General features: G+C 40.3%; 1 protein-coding gene across 3 annotated transcripts in view; it reads left to right on the forward strand.

The window, feature by feature from the left end:
• LOC149319336 (gamma-aminobutyric acid receptor subunit gamma-3-like) overlaps window positions 1-21857 on the forward strand; it is a 490924-nt gene that overhangs the window by 245680 nt on the left and 223387 nt on the right. For all 3 annotated transcript variants that reach the window (XM_089511499.1, XM_089511500.1, XM_089511501.1), the window contains one exon: window positions 3032-3114. In XM_089511499.1, the coding sequence (XP_089367625.1) occupies window positions 3032-3114 (83 nt within the window). The remainder of the gene's footprint in view (window positions 1-3031; window positions 3115-21857) is intronic.

Raw genomic sequence — 21857 nt, forward strand, 5'->3', positions numbered from 1 at the left:
GGATAGTGTCTAGATCAAGGGAAGTAATAGTGGCACTCTATTCTGCTCTGGTCAGGCCCCAGTTCGGGGCACCACAACTTAAAAAGGATGTTGAGAAAATGGAGCGTCTCCAAGGAGGGCAACTACAATGGTGAAGGGTCTAGAAACCATGTCCTATGAGGAACGACTTAGGGAGCTGGGGATGTTTAGCCTGGAGAAGAGAAGGCTAAGGGGTGATATGATAGCCCTGTTTAAATACTTGAAGGGATGTCATATTTAGGAGGGAGCTAACTTGTTTTCTGCTGCTCCAGAGACTAGAACCAGAAACAATGGATGCAAGCTACAGGAAAAGAGCTTCCACATCAACATTAGGAGGAACCTCTTGACAGTAAGGGCTGTTCGACAGTGGAACAAACTCCCTTGGAGTGTAGTGGAGTCTCCTTCCTTAGAGGTCTTTAAACAGAGGTTGGATGGCCATCTGTTGGGGATGCTTTGATTTAGATTTCCTTCATGGCAGAGAGTTGGACTGGAGGGCCCTTCCGGTCTCTTCCAACTATGATTCTATCTCTCCCCCCCCCCCCCCCATTATTCTTCTCTTCTTCAAGGTAAACATACTAACCACTCTCAACTATCTTTTAATAGACATGGGACCCAAACAGACAGGCCAAAATAAAGCTGCTCCGGGTCACTTTGGAGGTATGCTGTTTAAATGTTTAAGAGGCCAGAAGCTGCGCCAAAGCTATGCTGCAGTCCTTAGGACTAGACCTCTTAGGATGCATGCATCATTTAAACAGCATACCTCCAAAGTGACCCGAAGCAGCTTTATTTTGGCCTGTCTGTTCGGGCCCATGGTTTTCAGGTTCCACACTATCCTGATCACTGTTCTCTGAATAGGTTCTAGTTTGTCAATGTTGTTTTCACTATACAGTGCCCACACCTGGACATTGTATTTGACATGATACTCAAAAATGTGGCTTGACTAAAGGAGAATAGAATGGAAATATTATTTCCTACACCCTTGACCAGAATGGTAAAGTTACTTTTTAGATTACATCCCATACAGCCCCACAGTCACCATGGTGAGTGACTATGTTGGGAGGGGGAATTTTGAAAGTTGTAGTGACAAATAATGTTTAAAGTTCTACCCTAGACACCAGAGTTCTGGTAATGAAGCTCAAGACTGCATTGGCTTTCTCACTACTCCTACTGTGACTTGGGGTTCATCCAAACTGACAACTAGTGGTGACTCAATCAGCTATCAATCAATGTCACTTTGGGCTGGTTCTTCCTCTTTCCACATCCAATCCATTTTTGAAAAAATGTTAAATGCATGGTCTCCTCTTCCTTATTAATTATTGTGCTGAATGAGATCATTGCCCCCCTCCACGCGCACACAAACACCAAGAATCTTCTGGTACATTAAAATGAACAGGAAATTCTCTCTCTTTTTTCCCACTTTTTTTTTCTTTCCACTGCCTCTTCTCCTTCCTTTCCTGCCCCCAGTAGTTTTGCAAAACAGTGGAGAGAGATTGGGACATTCTGTTACCCAACCTCCTTTTCTCTCTCCTCCACTCATGCAGGTAGGTGTGGGTGTGTGCATGCTTACATGCACCCACGCACCTACACACAGAGCACTGCAGATCCAACTTAAAATGTGCAGGAGAGGGGTAAAGGGAATGAAAAGGAGAAGACTGGCAGAGTAGAAAATATGTTTTCAGGGGAGAAACACCCTGCTGATAAATCAAAAAAGATTCACAAAGGGTGGAGGGGGAATAAAAAATGTCCTGGAAATTACCAATGTGTTGTTTGGATCTTGGAAACAAAAGCAGTAAATTAGAGGAGTAAAAACCATAATATTCTAATATATTTGTTCACTCTGGATGAGCCAATAAATTCATTAATAATCAAAAATCATGTTAAAAAAACAAATATTAGTAACAATTTAAAGGAGAGTATTGGTCAGCATTTGTCGTGCAAACAGTATCCAGGTTCATTTGTATCTTGCAGTAGCAACAACCTTCACATGAAGACACCCTTCCCCTCCATGACATATGTCATAGAACATATTTGAAATAGCTTGGCCATGCAGCGAAATACAACTATATTAATATCCACAAAACAGTGATAACTTTATAGGACCAACTATAATGCACACATTCAAAGACACAGCTGTTTTAGCCTGTAGAATCAGTATGGAGAGAAATCTTGTAGCACCTTAGAGCCTAATTGAAAGAAAGAAATTGGCAGCATGACTTCAGTCTACTTCCTCAGATGCATTTGGAGGAAGTAGCCTGAAGTCTATGAAAGCTCATGCTGCCAATTTCTTTCTTTCATTTAGTTTCTAGTGTGCTACAAGATCTCTCTATATAATACACAAAATACATCATACAAGTTTTAAAAGCTTCACTAGCTCCTCCATCAAGCAAAGATGTTAAAATTGACACAGGAGAAGAAGAGTTACATTTGAGACAAAATGTAGGGCTGTGACTCCAACACCAGCCCTTTTCTTCTCTTGTATGATTTTTAACATCTTTGTCTGATGAAGGAGCTAGTGAAATGTCTCAAATGTTACTTCTATTGTCATTGAAGATAGTCTAGAGGGATATCAATGCAGGCAGAGGACACTCCTCTTCTTAGCCATGTGGATTTTCACTGTTTTTTGAATATCAGTTTTGTGGATTTTTTTGTATCATGGAAAATGTGAGCCAGATGGTCTGTACATACCCTCACTGACACATTTTTTTCTTTCTACCATGCATCTGTGTGAAGGCCCTGCCATGCATTTTAGTTAAGGGCAATGGCACCATCTGTTCCTCCATCTCCCAGTGTTCTTTTGCTGCCTCTGCTAATGTACAAAACTACATCTGAACTACACCTGAAAATTCATTTGTCAGCAAATACATTCTACCTAAAGTTACTGCAAATAAACTTTAAATGAGCCATTTTACTATTTTTCCAATTAAGCCCTTGCTATGTCCTCCTGTTACTAGATGTTTTCTTTTTTAACATGTCATCATATGAAGACTGTAATAGCTACCTGGTTTCCCTCCAGACTTACCATCAACGCCGAATGCCAGCTGCAGCTACATAATTTCCCAATGGATAAACATTCATGCCCGTTGATATTCTCCAGCTGTAAGTAAGATTCTTGGTGCCTATCTACTATCTGCAAAACTTTCCATAAAGACATGAATTTGCTTCTCATCTGACAGGTGATTCAGAATTATTACAATCATGCTGGATTAAGGTGGTTGTTTGAGTGATTCCTAGATGTCTTGTGTTTTTCCTCTTCTGAAGTTTTCAGCCTGGAGAGTTCTCACAAAAGAATTTTTTTTAAAAAAAAAACTTATGGTCTCAATTATGTTTGAACCAAGAACTGATGCTTAGGATGGAACAAGTATATGGTATATCAAAACATGAATTCTCACTCTCTAAAAAGTGGGATGTTGGGATTTGTCCTGTGTATAAAGTACCATACATCCTCAGATGTGTAAACAATTTGTGACAAATAGCACAGAAGCAGTCGAAATACATCTGTAAAAGTTGTATAGGCGCATTACAGACCGCTGAGAAGCAGCGGTCTGGCTCCGGCTCCGCTTGCAGCGTCCGGGAACTGCAGCCTTTAAACAGCGTGGCTCCCGGACGCTGCAGAGAAGGAGCGTGGAAATTGCACGCCTTCTCAGGCCCCGAAAGAAGTGCCGCGAGTGCCAAAGGGTGCACTCGTGGCGTCACTTCCGGGGCACCACATGCAGATGCAGAGCGTCCGCTACATCAAAATGGCGGCACCCGTATGAACAGGGCGCCACCATTTTGTACGGACTGAGTCCATGATAGGGCAAGGGGCATCTAGAAGAGACACCCCTTTTTCAAACTGGGACGTCCTCAGGATGTCCCTAATGGCAGTTTGTAACCCGGCATAGTGTTGTTAAATGTTACATGCTTAACAGTTTTAGTTGGATGCTATTCTGTGCCTCTATTACGCATGTGAGTCTGAGTATATATAAACACTTAGATGTATGACTACATTTTTTTTCATTGTGGAGAGAGATTTCTAGTAACCTTGCTGTCAACATGAACACCCAAGAGACAAGAGATGGCATATGTCTTAATTAACATACAGCCTCTGCTCCAAACTGCCAATGCAAATATTATCCAAACCAGGTTAACAACGGCCTGTTACAGACTGCCAAAATAAAACTGCTTCGGGTCTCTTTGGAGGTATGCTGTTTAAATGATGCATGCATCCTAAGAATCCGGAAGCTGCACCAAAGCTGCACTCCAGTTCTTAGGAATGGAGTGAGGCTTTGGCGCGACCTCCGGACTCTTAGGACCCATGCATCATTTAAATAGCGTACCTCCAAAGAGACCCGAACCAGCTTTATTCTGGCAGTCTGTAACAGGCCAATGTTTTAAAATTTTGTCATAAACTTTGTTTACTATATGTGTTTTTGGTGTAACAAATTTTTTCTTGGGTAATATGCATGAAAGATCATGTCTGGATGGGTAACTAAAATGCAACATAAGTAGCTGTTGTTTTTAAGATAGATCTTCCCTGCCCATAACCCACATTTGTTTCAATTTGCCTAACAGATGAGCTTGTCTTGGCAAGTCCAAGTATCTCTAATTTATAGGGCCAGGTGTATGGTTTCAGCCCACAATAACAATGCACTGTATCCATAGCATGTAGTATGTCTGGTCAAAATGATCTAGGCCACAATTGTCCCCTTTTAATACACTTTGTTGCCAGGGCTACTGTGGAACTATTGTAGCTAATGCACCCTGTTTGATATGGTTCCTGCTTGAGAGAATGCTTGTCCTGGGACACTTGCATGAATCTTGTGCTCCTTGTTGGATATCAGAGTTCCAAAACATGGATAGGATTCACTGGCAAATTATTTTGCCCTAGGTAAGTAGCTAGGATATATTCATGGTGATGTAGTTTCAGCAAGCATTTGTGGACTGACTTTTTATAATTCATGTACATTGTTATGAGTATGGGACAAACACTGAAATCGCTCTGCCTGAGGAGGACCTGCCATTCTAGGTTATTATGAAACTTAACAAAAGAAAAAAGCATCTTAGAACTGGAAGAAGCACCTGATGTAGGGCAGCTATTTTTGTTTCTTGATGAATTATTTCTCTCTTGTATACCACAAAGTACAAAGAAGATTGTATGGAGTTTTGTTTTGATGCTATCAACAGAAATTACACATTATTTGTAACTGTGAAGCTATTGGTTGATAGAGATAGTTCTAAACTGAAGATTAGTTCAGTTTTAAAAGGTGTAAATCTCTAACCCCAGGCATGCACTCCTATGGCTAATGGATGGAAGCAAATCCCATCACTAAACTCTTCATAGGTTATTCACTCTCCTTCAAGGTTCACAGAGCCACCACAGAAGTTTTTGTAGTTCTCTATTTCTGGAACTTATTATCTTATAAATGGAAAGAGTTTGGAGGTTCGTAAAGAGGGGGAAGTTACTCTGGATTCACTGGTTTGCTAGACCCTAATCTTATCCAACACAGAGACTGAACTTCAGATATTCTCTCAAAACTGATTTAACCGTTTTCCTTCCCATTGCTTTTACTCTAATTTTGTAGGCTTTGTTCGATCCAAAGCCCTCCTGGCTTATGGAGAAGAGCCATTTTAACTTGTGATGGGAAGGAAGAGAGCAGGGATGGAAATCTTAACTTACAGTCAGTCTTCAGTATCCACCAATTCCTTATCCATGGATTCAACCATTCACAGCATTAACATGTTCAAGAAATATATTAATTCCAAAAAGCAAACCTTGATTTTGTCATTTTATATAAGGGACACCATTTTAATACACCACTGTATTTAATGGGACATGAGCATCCACAGAGTTTGATATCCATGGGGGGTCCTGGGACCAAATCTCAGTGGATACCAAGGACCCACTGTATTTTGTTCTCACAGGCAAGAACAAAATAGTAAAAGAAGACAGAAGTTCAATGAAAGGTTGCTGTGCCTGTTTCAAAAGTCTAACAATATAAAGTATGTTCTGAAATTCTCCAGATGGCAATTGTTGATGTAATATGAATCCCCCAACACCATTTTAAAGGTTGGTATGCACACACAAATGTCATACAAATGCCTCAGCACAGAATGGAGTGGAGCTACAAGCATTTAATCTTTGATACAGATATTTCCTTTGTGTAGGAATGGATTATTCTCTGAATATTTTGTTTATTAAAAAACTCATTTATTTAGAAGTTAGAATATTTTTTGCCTCTCCATTCAGCACTGAATTCTCCAATAGAGCACCACAAAAGGAAAACTTGATTATTTGTCGCATTATTGAACACAGTTCATGAAAAAACTCTATATCTGTGACACAGTGAGATTTGAAATAATTTTTTATTCATTTCTTTTGGATTTCTGTTGTTCTGTGTGTAATTTTAATCCACTAGCAGTGCCGTGTGGGTGAATATAAATGTCATATTTCCTTAATAATGGATCTTGTCATGGCAATAAAAACAATATATAACAACCGTATTTGTGGCATGATAGGTAAACTGCTGCAATGAGGTTGCTGTTCTATAAAAATTTACCTAGGCTGGGGAGAATCTCTTCTGAATGTAGGGGTGAAACAGATGGCCCCTTTGCATCAGCTTGGGGGTGGCATCATAGTGTGGCATTTAGATGCTACATGCTCTGATGCTCCCCCCAAGCCAGCGTCAAACTACCCAACCACATGGCAGGCAGCTTTGCGACACTCTAGTGGCACAGCATTTATATGCTGCACACTGTAGCAGCACCACAAAGTCATGGCAGTGGTGGAAAAGACAGTTTTTTGCCAATTCAAAAAGGAGCAGCATTTTGCCTCTTCTTTTGGGACTGGAAAAAAACCGGATCGGGACTGCAACCCCGATCTAGCTTACTCCAGGGTGGCTTGAAGATACCCCTTCAGGGCCATTTGTTTAGGCCTGTACTGGGATTCTTCACCAAGTATTGGACTGAATATTACTTGACACTTCCTCCCTAAATCTGGTTATTGATTGAGTTTTGCCCTTAATCATGACAAACAGGGTTTTTTAAATTAAAAAATCAAAAACTATGTTTTTCTTACTAATTTTGATGTCATATCCTTTTAAAAATACTTTACACTAATGTCTTGAGTTCAGTTATATTTTGCATCAGTGAGTTTGATTAATTACACATTAAATAAAATCCTTTTAAAATAATTATTCTTAGCATGATAACTTAATTCCATCAGATGTTTCTTTGGTCTGTTTTCTCACAATGGGCAGAGAACCATATTGTCTCATTAATTCTTTCTAAACTCTATGATTGCTCTTTTGTCTTACTGTGTCCTTCTCTCAAAGGGTACCAATGAATATGACATATGTACAGGAAAGAGGGAAATGGATATGACTTGTGATTCCCCTTAATTTTGCTCTGGTATATCACAGAACAAATTTTGCTCTGGTATATCACAGAACAGAAGTGGTTTGGGGATCATTTTTGGTCTCCTGAGGAACTTAAAATGTTCTTTCAAGGGAAAAGAGATGAGGATGTGGGCATTTTTTATGCGCGCACGTGTGTGCGTGTGAGATGGAGTGTGTCCAAGGGACATAGGGTGTTTCTTACCCTTCACATACATGACAGAATTAAGTGTGTCCTGGCTTTAGTTATTTTTATATGATACTCTGCAACCAAATGATGGATAGATGGATGGATGGAATTGCTACTTTCTTTCCATCCTCTCTTCCTGCTCTTAATACTATTAGCACTGGCACCACTATTGCATCATCATCATCATCATCATCATCATCATCTTCACCATTACCAGCACCATCACAGAAATTTATGGGATGTGGATCCATTGCGATGTGGCTCAGTAAGAGAAGAGTGGAAAAAAGACTCTTATGTCATTTACATTTCAAGTCTTCCTTGTTTTTAGTGTGGACCAGGCCTGATTCAAATACCATTCAAAGAACTCTCTTCTTCCTTCTCACACATTTGAGCCTATACCCCTGAGCCATGTAAAGTGAAAACTAGGAACTCAGCAGCTGCAAATTCCATCCTCAAGGAAATGAATTCCATGATCAAGTAAATGACAAAATGTCCCTAAAGTCCCATCCACTGAAATGAATGAGTTCCCAAATTGCTCATGTTGTACTGTTCATGTAAAGAGACCTGAAGTTAGGGAAAAGAAGGGAGGGTGAGAGAATAAGTAATAGAAAGTATGTTTTAAACCAGATTTTCAGGCCTACCTTAAAAAAAGATAACTGAATGTGCTCAGAGAGAAAGGTCAAAACAAACTGAATTAGGTTTTTCTGCAGACACATAACAAATAGAGTCACTTTAATAAAAGATCAATTATGATTATGGTGACAACTGTCTAGAGTTACTGGCAGATTCTCATCCTGCTACTAAACAGTAACACTAACTTATATACCATTAAGTTTTAAAAGATGGGATTTGCTGGTGGTGAGTCACAATTTGCCACAAGTTTGAACCAGTAACCACATTTGCCAGACAATACATGAGTCAGCCCAGCTCACCCCATAAGTTCATTTTGTTTTGTTTGAAGATGAGTGACTTTGGGGAGTAGGCAATTAATTAACAAGCAGATAGTATTTCTCAAATAAACCTTTTCCATTTTCTCATAATGCATATACAGTAGGACCACATATTACACGAGTTCATATAACATGGATCAACTTAGATGCATTGGAAAAATATGTTCTCTCTAGATATTTTCTAGGTCCTCCAGTTTGATTCTATGTTTGACCATAGAGTTGTGCTGGAAAACCTAAAAAAGGCTTAGAGAAGTGTTTTCACTAGGAATCTCTAGGTCATCCAGTATGACTCTGGTTAACTTTCAGCAGATGCATACAATAGAATTGCTCTGCAGGAGCTAGAAAATGCCTAGAGAGAAAACACTCCATTGTTCATTTCAGGTAAGAGAAATTATATGTGAAAATTGTATTACTTGAAGGGTCCCAGAACAGATCCCTCCATTTAATAATTTAATATGTGGTGCTACTGTATAATCAAACAAGTTAAGAATGGGATTGAACTAAATGTTTTGGAGTAAACATGCTGCTTTAATGAAGGCAAAATGGTTTCCCTCTAGTGATTCTTTTACTTTTTATGGATGTATGTTTGTAATGATACTTTGAGTTTTCCAGGGCTTTTCCATGATGTTTTGCTGCCTGAAGCACAGTAGCAAATGGCACTTCTTCCACCAGCATCATTTGTGGCACCAAACTATTTGGCACATGAGTCAGAAAATCCCATATTCACCTTGTTGCATCCTGGCAGTAGAAATAAAATAATAATAATATAAATAATTAACAATTTTTTTCCCTTTCTTGAAACCTAAAATCTGCTGCTTGGAGCATCTTTTTTATATTGTTAAGACTGGACCTGAATCTTTCATAGTCAACATTTTCTGGAGCAGCTCATATTTTACAGCTCTTTCTGCCCAATCATTCCTTCATGGAATGATCCCAGTCAGACAGTGACTACACAATGAATGGGATGATGCCAACTTGAGTGAAAATCTAGTTCGATCAAGGTAAAGCATTCTAGATGGGTTAAACAGAGAATCTTAGCTAATTAGGAGCAAAGTGCTGCTTTTTGAAGCCAATGCTTCAGAACTGGTGACATAGTGTGCAACTCTTTGTGCTGCAGACTCACCAGTCTCACTATCAATTATCATCTCCTTTCCCATTTCCCTCCTTTCTCTTCTCTGCAAGGGGTTTGCTGGGAGCAGATAAAGCAAGGTATTCCACATCACACATCACACAGCCATTCCCAACCTAAAAGATAGAATTTGCAATGAAATCCTTGTTCCTGTCTTGGCAAAACTCCTGTAAGAGGGAAAAGGGGATAATTCTTTGATTGGTTCACCTCCTTTTGTGGTAAGGCATCAAGGTGCCCCACCCCTTTCTGCTCAGTCCCATTTAAAATAGTGAATTATCTCTTCCTGGAATGGTACTGGATTAACCCCATTGTCAGCAACCATATTCAGAACCGTAACAGAATGTGCAATGAAATTTTCTGTTGGTTTTCCTAGTACAAGTTGGGTCTCCCTTGTCTGAAATACTCAGGACTAGATGTGTTTTTGATTTTGACAATGTTTTTTGGATTTTGGAATATTTGCATATATATAATGAGATATTTTGGTGATGGGATCCATGTCTAAACATGAAAATCATGTATCCTTCATATACACCTTATACACATAGCCAGAAGGTAATTTTATACACAATATTTTTAATAATTTTGTGTATGAAACAAATTTGTATACACTGAACCATCAGATGTGGATAATTTTGGATTTTGGAGTATTTCCGATTTTAGATATCCTGATATGGGAGACTCAACCTGTACGTAATTTATTTTATTTTATTTTTTAAACAAATCACAGTTGTCAAAGCTATTTTTGTTTTGTTTTGTTTGTTCCAAAATGGCTGCACTTCCAGCTGTGGGGTAGAAAATGCCTGCTCATGAGGTTTGAATAATCTGATCCGGTCCCTAGGGTTACTAGGTAAGATGATTATAAATTTGTGTAGGGTCTTACTGAAGAAAAAAGTACTTTCGGAAGTTAAATTGTTATGAACTCATGGTAGAGATGCAGTTCTTCACTAATTTTCTTGTAGGAAACATAGAATAATATGTTTTCTTTCTGCTGCAAGAAAGCCTTTAAAAACCATGCAGTTTTCAAAGCCTATTCATAATTTGGAACTTATTCTGCATAAAATTTGCATGTGATTGTTTTGCACAGAAAACAGCATTTTCCATAAAAGAAACAGAATTTTCTGTACAGATAATATATATATCTGCCTAATGTTATTTTCTGCTAAGAAAAGGCTGTTTCCTGGGCATAAAATGTTGTCTTTTGTGCAAAACAATCACATGCAAATTTTGTACAGAATGCATCCTGTATTGTGAAAATTATCTTCACTCTGTCTTGGGTCCCCTTCTGTTCTCTCTATACACACTGTCCCTAGGTAAACTCATCAGATCTTTTGGTTTCTCCTATCATCTGTACGCCAACGACACTCAGCTGTATCTCTCCACCCCTGACCTTTCAACTGGGCTTGAACAGCAAGTTTCTTCTTGTCTGACTGCCATCTCTCAGTGGTTGCGGCTTCGGCACTTGAAGCTCAACATGTCTAAGACTGAGCTTCTTGTCTTTCCACCTAAACCCACCCTTCAATATTCCTTTTCTGTTTCTGTCAACGACACTTCTATCCAACCGGTTCATCAAGCCCGCAGTCTTGGCTTCATTTTTTACTCTTCTCTGTCATTTATTCCCCAGATCCAGACCACCGCCAAGGCCTGTAGATTCTTTCTCCACAACATTGCCAAGATCCGTCCATTCCTCTCAGCCTCTACTGCCAAGACTCTGGTCCATGCCCTAGTGGCTTCGCGACTTGATTATTGTAACCTCCTTCTGACAGGGCTTCCTCTTTCACACCTCCATCCTTTAATCTCTGTCCAGTATTCAGCTGCCCGTATTGTCACATCCGCTCGCCGCTTTGACCATGTTTCTCCTCTTTTATCTTCCCTTCATTGACTCCCCTTCCCCTTCCGCATCCGGTACAAGCTTTTGTTATTGACTTTCAAAGCCCTCCATGGATTGGCCCCTCCTTACTTATCTGACCTTCTTTCTCCTTACATTCCTACTCACACCCTCCGCTCTGGTAGTCAAGGTCTCCTGTCACAGTGTAGGACTACCACTGCCCCCTCCCGAATTCGTCCCTTCTTGCTTGCTGCCCCTTACTCCTGGCACCTTCTTCCCCCACATGCACACCTCATCACTTCTCTACCCAGTTTCAAAACTGAGTTAAAGACTATATTGTTTAGAGAAGCATTCCCAGAGGTGAGCCCCTCTCTGACCCAGGAAGCCTCCTTTTAACCATCCATTAAGAAGCCAAGCCCTTCCTCCAGTCCATCTGCCTTGGTCCAGGCCTTGGAGGTGGAGAAGAACTGCTGGACCTGATCCCATTCCCCACCCCCTCTCCCTTCTCCTTTTGTGTCGTGTCTTCTTAGATTGTAAGCCTGAGGGCAGGGAACCGTCTAACTAAAAGATTGTATGTACAGCACTGTGTAAATTTACAGCGCTATATAAATAAAGGTTAATAATAATAATAATAATAATAATAATAATAATAATAATAATAATCCCCTCAGGGTTTCTTGACGCTCACAAAATATGGGTTTGGACCATTTCCCAAGTATTTTCAAATTTTCTTTTTACATCTAACATGGATCTCCTGAACATATAAAGTACCTATTCAAGTGTATCCCTTGGTGATGATGGGAACAGATGACTGATTCCACTGCTAGGGACAAAAGCAGGAGCGGTATTCTCAAGAGAAAATAATATATGAAGCACTCATAAATATAAGGTAGCTCCTTATAATGATGATAAATTTCTTTTATTTAGTTAAGGAGCAACCATTTTCAATGTAAAAGGAACTACACAAGGAAACTACACAATATTATATCACATAAATAAGAAAACCACCTAAAATAACCACTCATAATGACAATAGAGTCAAATGCATATACGTTGCCATTTTCTAACATCCTTATTTTTGAAATTACATCTTAAAAGTTCCAACCTTCTGAGTAATTTTAGTATTGTAGCTCTGAATATTGAGAGGAACATCCCAATCAGAATAGCCTGGAAGGGATTCTAAAATCAGGTGGATCAATTTTCCCTTATTCCCTTGGTAAGATTTACAATATAGCAGCATATGTTTCAATTTTTGATATTCTCAGCACCACTAAAGTGGCATCTGGAAGCAAGAGGAGTTTTTCCATATCATCTTTTTGCCCATGCTGATAAGAAATTGACATGAGGTAGTTAAGTAGCACTTTGCATGATATTAGGAGATGTTCAATGAGAAGCCAAAGGTGAACAGATATAGTCTGCTTGTGCCACTGATTCTGGCTCTCAGTGTCCTGGATTCTTTGTCTAAATAGTAGTTTCCTTCTGAATTCTCCCTTAATGTCAGAGGGGGAGACCATCGATGTACCATTAACTTCTCAAAATGAAACAAAAGACTTATGACCCAGGGAATTGTTCTTCACTTCTACTCAAGGCTGTTTTTTAAGCTAAACAACACAGCCACTTAACAAGCAATTGAAAGCCAGAAACTAGGAAAGCAACATGTGACAAATCATGTCTGAGCAGACATTTGGCTGATCTGGGACTTGAGAGCATTGCCTTGCAATGGTTCCAGGCTTTCATAGCTGAACATTCCCAGAGGATTGTGCCAGAGGACTGTTGTTCAATTTTTGGAATTTGTCTTGCGGTTCCCTATGGATCAATACTTTTCCTTATACTTTTTACATGAAGCATTTGGGAAATGCCATCCATAGTTTTGGGATTGGGTGTCATCAATTTGCTGATGATTCAGCTGTGCCCTTTTCAGACAATGTGGTTCATGCCTTAGTTACCTCTATATTAAACTACTGTAATGCACTTTATCTGGGGCTTTTCTTGAAAAGGATTTAGAAGCTGCAACTATTGCTGCATTTCAGACTGGTGTCAGGTGTGCATTATAGAAACCATATAATACCACTCCCACAAGGAATGCATAGGCCTCCAATTATTTATTTATTTACGGTATGTATTCCCCGCTCTTCATTTGTAAAGGCTTTCAGAGAGAGGCTTACAATTATTATTATTTTTAATTAGATGGTTCCCTACCCTCAGGCTTACAATCTAAAAAGACATGACACAGAATGAAAAGGGAATGGTGGTGGGGAAGAGCATCAAGTTTAATGGTTCTTCTCTCCCTTTGAGGCCTGGACCATGGCAGATGGATTGGAGGGAGGGCCCTTCTTCTTGCTCTGGCTAGCCCTGATGGAGTTGGGCCTGCCTTTTCACTCCTTCCCAGGCCAGATGATGTCAGATGGTTTTGAATTTGCTTCCAAGCTGAATTCAAAGCACTAATTTTGAACTATAAAGTCCTAAACTGCTTGGGGCCAGGATATGTGACAGACTGACATTGCCTACATGAGCCTGCTTGAAATATGAGATCCTCAGAGGGGGACCTGATGTGTCCCAACATCTTGTGAAGTTAGGTTGTTATGTACGTTCATGTAATAGGGCTTTCTCCAAAGTTGCACTTCAACTGTAGAACTCCCTACCCAAGGAAGTTAGGCTCACCCCACCTCTTCTGAGCTTCTGGTGGCCAGCCAAAACAGTGCAGTTCCACATGACCTTTGATGTTTGACATTGCTCTGTTTTAACTGTTTGAAATTGTAGTTTAAATTGTAGATTGGATAAGTTTTTAAAAAGTTTATCTTTGTACTGTTTGAAGTGCTTTTATTGTTCATCTGCTCAGGAGCCCTGTTGGGCTGGGAGGTGTTATAGAAATATTTTAGATAAATAAATAAATTCAGCAGTATGCTGGCTGTATCCCAAACTCTAAAAAGCAATATTAAAACATTCAATTTTGAAGAAACCAGATATTGCATTGCAGCACACAGAGCAATTACATTATCAGCAAGGATCTCCAAAGCACTCCCAGAGGTCCTTGCAAATGTCTGTCACTTTTTTTCTATCTATAAGAAAATAGCTACAAACCTATCTGCTGCTCCCCCCCCCCCCCACACACACACACCACTGACCAGGAAATGGCTAGGATTTGGGGGCTTATATGAGAAAAAGTGGATTTTAATGGGGTTGGATGGGACTAGGGTTGCTATATCACACATTCTGACAGGACATTCCCATTTTTTTAACCATTGGGAATGTCCTGTCCTGCTTAGACACATGTCCTGGGCCTCCCAATTCCAATCGCCAAGTCTCCAGTCTCCCTCGGGCCCGGCCTCCCTTTCCCAACAACAAGGGAAGCATGTTTGTAGGAGACTGAGGCTGCAGCCAGGGGGCAAGCTGTTTGAGCTCCTCCATCCCCATTGGCCAGGCTTGGAGGAAGAGGAGGAGGAGCTGGAGGAGCTTTTTCATTCAGCCCCATATGCTTTCAAGAGAGAGAGAGAGAGAGATCAGAGGCAGGCAGGCAGGCAGGCAGATAGACTGAGAAAGGCGGCACAACCTGCCTCCACATTCACAGTAGTAATGCCTGAACTGAGGAGTCATAGCCATCTCACACACACTGCTGGATTTGCTTAGTATGCACTATGGCGAAGGTTTGACCAGAGAGGGTATGCCTTTGCCATCCTCTAAGACTGAGAGTGTGTGACTTGCCCTAGGGTTTTATTGGAAGATTTGTTCAGAGGGGGGTTGCCTTTGCCATCCTCTAAGGCTAAGAGTGTGTGACTTGCCCAAATGTTTTAATGGAAGATTTGTCCACAGGGGGTTTGACTTCACCTTCCATTGAGGCTGTGATTAGCCCAGTCAGGTTTTTTATGCCCAAGCAGGAGATCGAACCCTGGTCCTCCACCACCACTGCCTCCTGCTGTGCTTTCTCAGATACATTTAATCTCAGAGGTGTTCCAAAATCTCTATGTCCTTGAATTCTATAGTTATTATTATTTTTATTATAAACTGGTGTTGTGGAAAACTGATAAAACACTGCAAGTTCTCCCACTAGACTCACAGCAGACCTCGGTCTGACAGAACCAGAAAGGAGGGGACCAAAGATGAATTTGAAAAACACAGATTGTTTATTTTAGACAGCTGTCACTCTGGGAGGAATTCACATTCCAACAAGGATCCCAGAGCCCAGAACAAGAAAAATGGCTCCTTTATATAGGGTTAAAACAAAGAACTCTAGCTGGCATATCCCATTGGACATGGCAAAAGTTAAACATATAGGATTTTCGTACAATCAGAGTACAGATACATGAATACATTAAAGGTACATTTTAGCCACATTCCATTAGCCCATTAGTCTTATCTGTCCTTGCCCCCCTTATAGTCCTTGCGGAGATATCTCTTCTCCAGGATTCATGTCTCTCTGCTAACTTCAACTAGCAACAAACTCCAGATCCCCAAGGTCAGAGCCCTAGGTCATCTCAAGCTCTCATGCCTTAAATCTGACTCTTTTGCCTGCATTCCTGGGCCTCTCAAATTCCTTCCAATGCATGTACCTTTATTTCTACAAACTACATTTATATGCATACTAAATATGAAACTTTAAAAATCTTCTACCTCACTGGGAAAAAAAAGAAGCTAGTAGCATGAGCTTTCCTAAAGTCTGCCCCCTCAGATGCATTTAGTCTCAGAGGTGCAACAAGATCTCTATAATACAAGGGTTTATATTAATGTTTTTTTAAAAAAATATTGATATTTTTGGCTTTTAGTTATTTATGTCCTCTATTTTTTGAATGTCTTATATTTGGGGGTTATTTTTTGTCCTACATTTTTTATACATTTTGTCCCGGTTTGGTGGTAAAGGACTTTGGCAACCCTAGATGGGATCCTATAATGGTTATATCTCCCAATGCAAGATTGTGGCTGTTGTGTTTTAATTTTTGCAGACTGGATCATATCATTTTTTTCTTTTCCTTTTTCTCTGCCCCATGAGAGCAGTGAAGGTTTACTATATTGATTTACAAGCAAAATGCAGCCATTTTGGTTCCATTGTGGTTTCAAGCCAGACAACCTTGTCTAATGATTGGGTCAACTTTTATAAGCTGACCAGGATAAGCCATAGTCAGCATTCATATAAGAACATAAGCTCTGGATAGTATTCTTTTTTTCAAGCACAGAGCCTCAAAGCATTGGTGCCTGTTTACACTCTCTGCCTTTGTTCGTTCATTTTTCAGTTCTATTCTTTTCCACATCAATGGAAAACAGAATAATGTGCAAATTATGTAATACATTCTTCAGTTATTGAATTGCAAGATTGTTCTAATATATGGTATCATTGATGCAGCTTGTCTTTACTTATATATGCAAACAAGCCAAAATCTTTTGATAATTTTGCTAATTCCAAGAACCCTTAAAAATAAAGCAATGGCTGGTAATCGTGTTCATTTTCTCTCTCTGGGAGCTGTCTGAAGTGCTGATCTAGTCTGCTGGCTAATATCAAGGGTTTCAGTATTCCTCATGTTCAGAAGCTATCAATAGAATAGAGATTTAAGTAAAAGGGCTCAAGCTTGACTCAGGCTTGCATTCTTCTGAGGTTGCTAAAATGAGTACCCAGATTGTTGGGGGCAAATTAGCTTACGGTTGTAAACCGCTTAGACACTGCTTAGATGGTATGAAGCGGTATATAAATGAAGCTTGTTTGTTTGTTTGTTTAAAGAGTGCTGACTAGAATATCCTTAGGCCAAAAAAATGGACGACATCTGAGAAGAGAATCCAAAGGTGTTCATGAAGAAGCTCTGTCAGCAGATCCAGAAACATGCAATTCCCCTCTGCACACAAACTTTGTGAACCTTTAGTATCTGATGTGTAGGGATGAGAGACCCTCAAGAACAACACTCTTAAGTAAATCTGTGTTAGGAGTGAAAAGGAATGGGGGAAAGTCTTCTTGGGGGCATTCCAGAGCTGATTAGAAAAGGCGAAGGGCTCCTCTTACTGGAACTGCTGAGGGAGTTTCTTCGCCCACCTAACAAATGATTAGATGCCCAGTCCAAGATATTAAGCAGTGATTCTAAATCCATCACACCTGTGCATACCTCCTGCCACTATTTAATTTTAATAACGGTGCAAAATATGGATTATAGAAGTGCTTAATGAAGAGTGGGTGTCTGCAAACTAACTGGGCTCCTACTGACCCTGATTCCTCCCAACAGATTCAAGAACAATTAGCTTTGCATAAAGATTTTAGGTGTTGTAAAGCCAAGTGTTTTCTCACCCTAGTCTTAAATATAGTAGCTGAGACATTAAGTGCTATTGATTTCAAGAATTTCCATCAGTCCTGCTTTATACCGCTATGGAAAAGAAGCCTGAAACACCCCTAAAGACAACTTAAAAGAGCTTCCTTTCAAAGTGTAAAAATGTCCGCCCTTCAAGCACTCCCATTTGTTATGAAAGTGTTTGTTTACAGTCCTGTCAGACCACGAGCAAGTGGAGCTTAAAGGGAAGTCATTAACGTCTGAAAAGAGTTACTGGCAAAGGGCCGAATGTCCATGGCACAATACTGTGAGATTATCTATCTGCCTATCCATTTATTTCTCATTCTCTCTCTGCCTTCCCCAACTCAGGACCACACAGGCAACAACCAGGAATGTAGCTAAATGGGGCAGGGTGGATGAAGATAAGGGCCTTGCCCCCTACATCAGAATTCTACTTATCCATGAAATTTTCATGCGGTCTCCACATTACTAGCATTGCAGTAACTTAAAAGTTCAACTGAGCATTTAGAAAGGCAGTCTAGGCATCCTAGATGCAGGGGCAGGCAAAGTTATCAAAGGAATGTGAACATTACAAATATGAACCCTAGGTATTAGCTATTTTAGTGGCTCATTCACTGCAATGATATAAATTTGGAGATGAGGGAAATTTCATTGGTGAGGAAACATTCTAATTTGGAGAGACAACATTCACATTTTGCACACACTGCCATAGTTATACACTTGACAATATCTTCCAGCATCTCAGCTAGCATACCTATGCTGGTTGTGAGTGGTGGAAATTTCAGTCCAACACACTGGGTAGGTGCCCATTTGAGGAAGACTTGACCCAGAATGTGTGTGCATGTACATTTGAATGCACATGTACACACACATCTGTGTAGATAGGTTTTAAGCATCCATTTGAATATCCTAATCTCCCACATAATTAGAATAACACAAGTCAGAGTGGGGACAAACATAATCTCTGTATGTGTTGTTAATTACCATTGCTATCCCTGTTACGCTCTATGAGGAGGTGGGAAATTTCTAGCCATGGGGAATTGATTGTATAATCCCCATGCAACACTACTCATTGGATGGTAAGGTTTCCAAATATCATGAGAGAAACTACACAGATAGATGCTTATGTTCATCCTCCATTTTTTAGAGAGCAAAAGGGATAATACAGTGGGCCCTCCCCTCTTGCAAGGATCCATTTATATGTTTAATTCCCAATGTTTCCCATTCCTATTTGTTCTTCTGTTTTTATGCTGCTATTTTTAAAACAATAAAACAATTAAAATATTAAAAAAAAAAGACACCAGTTCTGATGATCGGAAGATCAGAAGGTTGGCGGTTTGAAGCCCGAGTGCTATATGATGGGGTGAGCTCCTGTCACTAGTCCCTGTTAGCATTGGTTGTGCAGTGCGTGATGTGTCACGTCGACATTTCGCACCAGGATCACCACTTCACAAGTGATAGGCAACTGTGTGCAAACTGGAGAAATGCCTTTCCCCTTCCAGAAGCTGACAAAAGAGACTCTAGCCAGATGACTCTTCACGAGGCTTTTATTCTTCAGAAGTTCTACTATGTACAAGGCTATCTTACAACTCCAACACCGTCCACCATCATCCACAACCCACACTGTGACTTGAGGCACTTCCCTTTTATAGCCAGGGCTCCATGTGGCCTTTTTGGCCCTGCCTCTTCCTCCTATGTCACAATGATCTCTGTCCCCTGTCCAGGGTGACTTTGCACTTTTGCAGCCTTTTGCAGCACTTTACTGCACTTGGTGGCCATCATCTCTGATGTCATTTCCCATGACTCAGCACTGGTGGAAAAATGCCTTGTTATCATGGCTGACAGTGACTCCTTGTTTTCCAGTCACTATTCAAATACCACATTGTGCATTTTCTCAGGACTCTATATCCCAACAGTCCCAGCTTCTGCCAACCTAGCAGTGTGAAATCATGCAAATGAAGGTAATTAGATAGGTACCACTTAACTGGAAAGGTAACAACATTTGGTGCAGTCATGCTGGCCACATGACCACCAGAGCAGTCCTCGAACAATGCTGTCTCTTTGGCTTAGAAACGGAGATGAACACCACCCCCTACAGTCACCTATGACTAGACATTCATCTCAAGGGACTACCTTTACCTTTAGCTGCCACTGCCTTTGAAGAGAAACTTTTAGTGAAGAATCAGTGGCTGTGCATAACATTTTCCCCAGATTGGGGCCATGGCAACCACACGCCGCACTCCTGATCTAGCCTTTCCAGGGTGCGAAAGCCACGGTAGCATGGCTTTACAACACTCCTTCAGCACTGCATTGTATGGGTGCAGTGCCAGAGAAACGCTGTGATGCCACACACCGTGTGGTGCAGCATCATGATGCCCTGGGGGCGGAGCAGGGGTGTGTGTCATATGGACTCTATGCCCCAACTCTGCCCCCAGCCCAGCCTTTAAAGCTGGTTTGCACAGGGCCTTACATCCCTATGAGCCTCAACCATCAACTACCCTGCTCAGGTTTTGCAAATTAACAGCTGTGGCTTTCTTGATTTAATCAATCCACATGTAGTATAGCCTTCTTCTTTTTCTACTGCCACCCTGAGCATTATTACTGTGATAGAGAAAATTCCCAGAGAAGTTCTGTGTGTTTTAGGAAGAGGGAGATCGGTAACTTTTGTGTGTTCCAACATTTAGATTTAAAAACAAAACCCTTGAATTTTTTGTGTGATAGGAAAACCAGCAAATTGTAGTGAATTCTTCAACCTCACCTCCCCAACTGAATTAAAACGCATCATTCTGAACCAGCAGAATTCAACATATATATATGTGTGTGTGTGAGAGAGAGAGAGATTCATATTGTGATTGTTTTATAAGTGTTTGATGAGGTGCTCCTTTAAAAAAAAAAGAGGTAGCAATCCCAAATTCAGAGCCAACCTGGTGTAGTAGTTTGAGCATTGAACTGTGACACTGGAGATCAGGGATTGATTCCCTTTTGGCCATGGAAATTGCTTGACCATAGGCAATTAACACACTCTCAGCCCCAGAAAACACTATGATAGGATTGCCTTAAGGTGGCAATAAGTCATAAATGACTTGAAGGCACACAACAACAACAAAAACCCTAATTCAGTACTAACATTAATACATAAGGGTCCAAGCCTAGACTTTCAAGAGGCAAACAGTAAAAGCCCTGAGCCTGAAATTAACTGATTTTGTCCATATTTGATATGAAAAACACCTTTCATAGTTCCATAGGAAAGATAAATTTGAAAAATTTGGTAAATTGTTACAGAAATTGGAATGAAAATGGACCTGAATTGAAACAAAAGTCTCACACATTCTCCTATTATAACATGGGGATGTGAATGCAAGAAAGGTCTAAGAGAAATTTTAAAGGATCTGTAAAAGTTTGTGCATTATCGTCATCTACACTGATTCAATGGTACTTTAGATCTTTTTTTACTCTACAACCAGTAGTTTTTCATGCTTCTATTGTATCAAGATTTATTTCTCCTTCCATTTGAGAGAAATGATGGGGGTATTTATTCAGTTTTCATTTTTTAAAAAAATAGATTACTATCTCTGAAAGGTAGTTTTTCCAATGGATACATTTTGACTTCTTGCCCAAATTGTGCTTTTGAATGTTGGAGTATGATAAAATGCATAGTTAGGGGGAAAAGTAAACAAACATTCAATTATCTGTAGATTCAAATCTTAAGAAGCTTGTTGGATTTGGGGTTACAGGTACTTAAAATATTTCAACTGGTCCCAAACAGACCAGCAGTAAGTGCCGGTTTGGGGTGTGTGTGTGGGGGGGGGGCATGGCATTTAGACAGTGTCATGCCACCCACCCACCCAGATGGTAGGCAGCGTTGTGGTGCTCCAGGAGCGCAGCATTTATATGCAGCACACTGCAGGAGCACTACAAAGCTGTGGCGGTACCTGAAAGGGCACCCCTTTGCCAGTTCTTTTTGAGCCATCAAATAGCCAGATTGAGGCCATGGTGTGCAGTTGCTGTAGCCCCAATCCAGTGCTCAAAGGGACGATGTCATGCCATTCCTTTAGTGCTGTCTGTTTTGGCCCTTATATGATTTGAAGAGAATTTTTGGATGTATTTTTGTT

The sequence above is a fragment of the Sceloporus occidentalis genome, unplaced genomic scaffold (genome assembly GCF_023333645.1).
Source record: "Sceloporus occidentalis isolate IW3139 unplaced genomic scaffold, rSceOcc1.0.p SCAF_2, whole genome shotgun sequence".
Classification (NCBI taxonomy): Eukaryota; Metazoa; Chordata; class Lepidosauria; order Squamata; family Phrynosomatidae; genus Sceloporus; species Sceloporus occidentalis.